Genomic DNA, 5,000 nt, shown 5'->3' on the forward strand with positions numbered 1-5,000 from the left:
AGAGAGAGAGAGAGAGAGAGAGAGAGAGAGAGAGAGAGAGAGAGAGAGAGAGAGAGAGAGAGAGAGAGAGAGAGAGAGAGAGAGAGAGAGAGAGAGAGAGAGAGAGAGAGAGAGAGAGAGAGAGAGAGAGAGAGAGAGAGAGAGAGAGAGAGAGAGAGAGAGAGAGAGAGAGAGAGAGAGAGAGAGAGAGTGTGCAAGTGTGTGTGTGTGCGTGCGTGTACAAAGGCCTTTATGTAGGGAATGGCAGCAGTGATCTGGGCTGTAAAAGAGCTATGTGCGGTATCCTCTCACACAATGGCACTTTACTGCCTCAACGCTCACTACATTCTACACAACCCACTCTCTCTCTCTCTCTCTCTATCTATCTCTCTCTCTCTCTCCCTCTCTATTTCTCTCTCTCTCTTTCTTTCAACAATTATACTCGAAAACACACATCAGGGCCAACAGAAATGTTTGTAGTGTTAAATCAACTGTTCTACTTGGGGCTGAGGGAATGATGACAGCTGCATCATTGCTAAAGCTTACCAAAGTATGTGTGTGTGTGTGTGTGTGTGTGTGTGTGTGTGTGTGTGTGTGTGTGTGTGTCCGTGTGCGTGTGCGTGTGTGTTCCTTTGCTCCATCTGAGTTTGTAGCTTTTGATTAAAAAGCTACAGTAACCTCCATTTCTAGAAGCTCTCCTTATATCTCCCCCTCCTTCGTTCTCACTCTCTCTGGCTCTCACTCTCTCTCTCTCTCTCCCTATCGCTCCCTCGGTTCTCCTCCCATCTCCTCACTCTCTCATCTTCCTCCCTCTCTTCCCTTGTCATTGCTCTGATGTTGTGATTCAGAGTTGAGCAGTAGCTTGGATGAAAGATTTAATAAGGTTAAGTGCTCAGCGTGTGTGTGTGTGTGTGTGTGTGTATGTGCGTGTGTGTGTGCGTCTGCGTGGGTGGGTGTACAAAGGATCGTTAGTGACTTAGTCCTATGTGACGCTCCACACGCTGCTTTAGTTAATGAGAGGATTTTTCCTCTCCTCCACCTTCTCTTCTCTCTTTCCCTCTCTTCCTCCGTCTAATACTCCTCCTCGTTTACTCTCTCCCTCCTTTTTCTCATCCTTCAGAGTCATGCAGTGAGTTTCCATCAGAGAGGAACAAGTGATCTCGCTCCCTGCCCTCCCTCCCTCCTCCCCTCCCTTTCCTTCTCTCTCTCTCTCTCTCTCTCTCTCTCTCTCTCTCTCTCTCTCTCTCTCTCTCCCTCCCTCGCCCTCTGCTGAGCATTCCACTCTGTCTCCGGTTCGGTCGTGCTCTCTCTCTCTCTCTGGTTCACTCACTCCTCTCCTCTCTCTTGTTCAGTGGCTGTGTGAAGGGAGTGCCGTGTGGTTGCAGAGTCGGCTGGTGGAAGAAGTCAAAGCAGAGGTAAGGGCACGCGTGTTTCTGTCTCTCTGTCTTTCGCTCTCTCTCTTTCTCTGTCTCTCATTCTTTCTTTCTGTCTCTTCATCTCTCTCCCTCTCTCTCTCCCTCTCTCTCTCTCTCTCTCTCTCTCACCAGGGGAGTTGATAGAATTGTCTTATTGAACCTTTAGCTCTTGTATAGAAATACAGTGTGATTCTCCTATCTCTCTCTTTCTCCACTCAGTGTAGTGTCTCTCTCTCTCTCTCTCTCTCTCTCTCTCTCTCTGTCTCTCTGTCTCTCTCCCCCTCTGTCTCTCTATTTCAGTCTGCTTCACTCTCTCTATCTCTCTTTGAAAGTGAGCGTACATCTGTTGCATGTATGCTGTCAGATCAGACCTTGCATTTATTATTATTATTATTATTATTATTATTATTATTGCTTCTTGCTTACTTGCTGTCTTTCTCCTGTTATATCTATTGTAAAAATGGTCAGTGAAATTAGTAGGTAAGGCTGTACAACTGACAGATTGAGAGTGAGATAGTTTCTTGTTTAGTCTGTGTCTCACAAAACTGTGAGTGAATGAGTGCGTGAGTATGTGTGCGTGTGCGCGTGGGTGTGCGTGTGTGTGTGTATTACAGAGGGAGAAAGATAGATAAGAGGTATTGATGTTGCAGTATTTAGCTGTCCTTGTCTCTAGCAGTGTCTGACCACTCAATACAGGACTGTTGGGGTTATTCCTGTGGCAAGGACGACTTTTTACCTTCACTGTTTGGTTTGGTCTTGCGTGCGAATAACTATGCGTGTGTTTGTGTGTGTAAATCTGTGGGCACAGGAGTGTGTGTGTGTGTGTGTGTGTGTGTCTTTCCACTTAAGCAATGGAAAGTGCGTCTAAAGTCTGTTTATAGTTACTTACTCATATTAGATGCAGCTTTTGCCCTGACCACTCTCTCTCTCTCTCTCTCTTTCTCGATTTCTCTCTCCTTCATCCCCTCTTTCTTTCTTTCTCTCCGTCGTTCTCCTTTTCCTTGTCTCTCCTTCTCTCACGCTCTCTCACACTCTCCCTCCTTCCCTTCGCACCTCTCTCTCCCTCCCTCTCTCCCTCCCTCCCTCCCTTCCTCCCTCCCTCCTTCCCTGCAGGTTGTAAAATGGATTCTCCCCAGTCAGAACGGTGGAAAGGGCAAAAAGCGGAAGAGAGCGGAGCCCAAGGTGATCTACAAAGAGGTAAGAGAGCCTCTTCGGCTGACCAAGGCTTTAAATAGACCTCTATCTCACTGTGCCACTCGGTCTGTCTATGCTCACAAGTGCTGTTTTAGGACTGCCTCTACTCTCTCTGCTAAGGCCAGGTTTAGACAAGGACCTCTGTTGTTTTGGTTTAGATCATCTCTTCAAAATGGTTTGGCTTGTTGTCTACATGCTTATTTTTGGTGTTACTCTTCTGGGTATTGGTGTGATGATGATGGCATAGGGTGACAGCTACTAGCTTCTATTCACACCAGTGTTGTGTTTCTACAGGGCATGTGTCTGTGTACAGGTACTCAATGTGTTTTATGTGTGCGTGGCAATTATGTATTTAACTAGAAAATGTGTGGACAGTATGTGTGTGTGTGTGTCTGTCTGTCTGTCTGTCTATGTTGATGTTTGTCTTGTGACCCTGTTTTTAAGCCCTAATGTCATTCAAAGAGCTTGTATACATCACACATTCCCAGACTGGAAACCAAAATGTCACACTGTGTGTACTTGTGTGTAGGTGTTTGTGTGTGTCTGGCTGATAAAAGGTCAAAGCAGGTGTGTGTGTTTGAGGGTATGTGTCTGTGTCTGTGTTTGTGCGTGTGCGTGCGTGTGTTTGTTTGTTTGCTCTGGGTGTGGTGTTAATGAGGGCTTCCCCAGGGTCACTTGTGTCCAACGCGCGCACACACACACACACACACACACACACACACACACACACACACACACCTGCATCACCAATGAACATACACTGATCTATAAACCACAGTAGAGAAAAGATCAGAGTATACCATAAACCACCAATAAAAAACGGCTTAATATCTAGACAATATCTAGAAACTATAGAACGATAAATTACTACACAGTTTATATACTATGTCCATGGACAGAAAACCCTGCATAAACAAGTTTAGCGTTGGCCCCTCTATACTGTAGACTAGAGTATGTCTTGGAGCAGGAGTCAATCTAGTTGTGTTTAGGAGAATGGTGTGAGATATGAAACATCCGCCCCTGTTTAAACATCAGCTCCCACACCTTAGAAGCATTCTTTGGTCTGAATGGTCTGCACAGTCGCATCCACCGCCTGATTCCAGGGAGGCATATTTACGATGTCTGAGGGGTGCACACACACACACACACACACACACACACACACACACACACACACTTTAAAGGGAGCAGCGAAAGGGCCTCTTCCTGTGGAGAGAGGGAGAGTGCTGAAATCAGGCTCGTGAAAGAATAGCCAATTACTGTCCGCTTGGCCACGCACAATAGTCAGGGAGGGGTGAGACGGGGGAGGAGGGGGGCGCTCAGCTTTTGAAGTTATGCCATAAAAGCCATCCTGAAAGGAAACACGAGGTGACCCCCCTCCACCTCAGCCCAGCCCGCCCCCTCCATCTCCCCCCCTACGACCCTCGCCCCTTTCTCCCCTCCCCTCCTCCCCCTCTCTTTGTTTCTGTGTACAGAGGGGAGTCCCATGGATGTGCCAGGTGTATTTTATATTACTCCTTCATGTAGACTTCAAACGGCACAGCCCCATCCTCCTCTCTCTCCCCCCTGCCCACCCCCCGCCCCCCCCCACCCCTCCCCCCCTGCCTGTCCCACAGGCCTATAAATCACCCAATAGGCCGGAGGAGGAGAGGAGATAGTAGTGAGTGAAGAGGAGAGAGGAAAGAGAAGGAACAGCCAAGGGGAAGAGGCGAACAACAGGTAGTGGACAAGGAGAGGGGGGGGGAGAGTGGAGAGGAAATGGAGGGCAGAGAGGGAGAGAATGGAGAGAGATGAGAGGAGGAAGGGAGGGAGGGAGCGTAGCTAATGATGGTTTAGGAGAGGAGTGAAGAGAGAGAAGTGGTGAGTGGTTGACACCTGTGAGACAAACATAGAGGGGAGAGAAGAGAGAGGAGAAGAGAAGAGGAGATGAGGGGAGAGGAGAGTGGGAGATGAGGGGAAGAGAGAGTTAATAGGAGAGAGGAGTAGAGGATTGCAGTTAGCTGTGGCCAGGCCCAGACTGGCTAGAGGCATCAGCCATCAAGCAGGCTCAGTGTACTGTAGCATTTAGCACTAATGACATCATGGATGATTAGGGGTCTGGACACACACACACACACACACACACACACACACACACACATACTGGAGAGAGCCAGACACCCCCCACAGAGAGAGGCCTGAGATCAGGGTCACTTTAACAGACCCAGACTTTATTACCTCCTTCCCTCCTCACTTTTATGTACTTTTATGCACTGTGTGTGTGTGTGTGTGTGTGTGTGTGTGTGTGTTTCAGGGGGTCTGCTGAGAGATATTAGTCACGCTCTTGTGGTAATGGGCCTCATTTTGCTCTCATTTTCATCTGTGGTCAGAGTAATGAGAGTAATGGGTCCGTCTACCCCTGCTGATCAGCAC

General features: G+C 48.1%; 1 protein-coding gene across 1 annotated transcript in view; it reads left to right on the forward strand.

Annotated features, from left to right (window-relative positions):
* aopep (aminopeptidase O (putative)) overlaps positions 1-5,000 on the forward strand; it is a gene marked incomplete at its 5' end in the record, with an annotated part of 62,824 nt that overhangs the window by 16,977 nt on the left and 40,847 nt on the right. Inside the window, 2 exons of the mRNA XM_080531359.1 lie at positions 1,332-1,394; positions 2,508-2,591. Of these exons, the coding sequence (XP_080387485.1) occupies positions 1,332-1,394; positions 2,508-2,591 (147 nt within the window). The remainder of the gene's footprint in view (positions 1-1,331; positions 1,395-2,507; positions 2,592-5,000) is intronic.

Source organism: Nansenia antarctica, assembly GCF_963989245.1.
Source record: "Nansenia antarctica genome assembly, chromosome: 5".
Classification (NCBI taxonomy): domain Eukaryota; kingdom Metazoa; phylum Chordata; class Actinopteri; order Argentiniformes; family Microstomatidae; genus Nansenia; species Nansenia antarctica.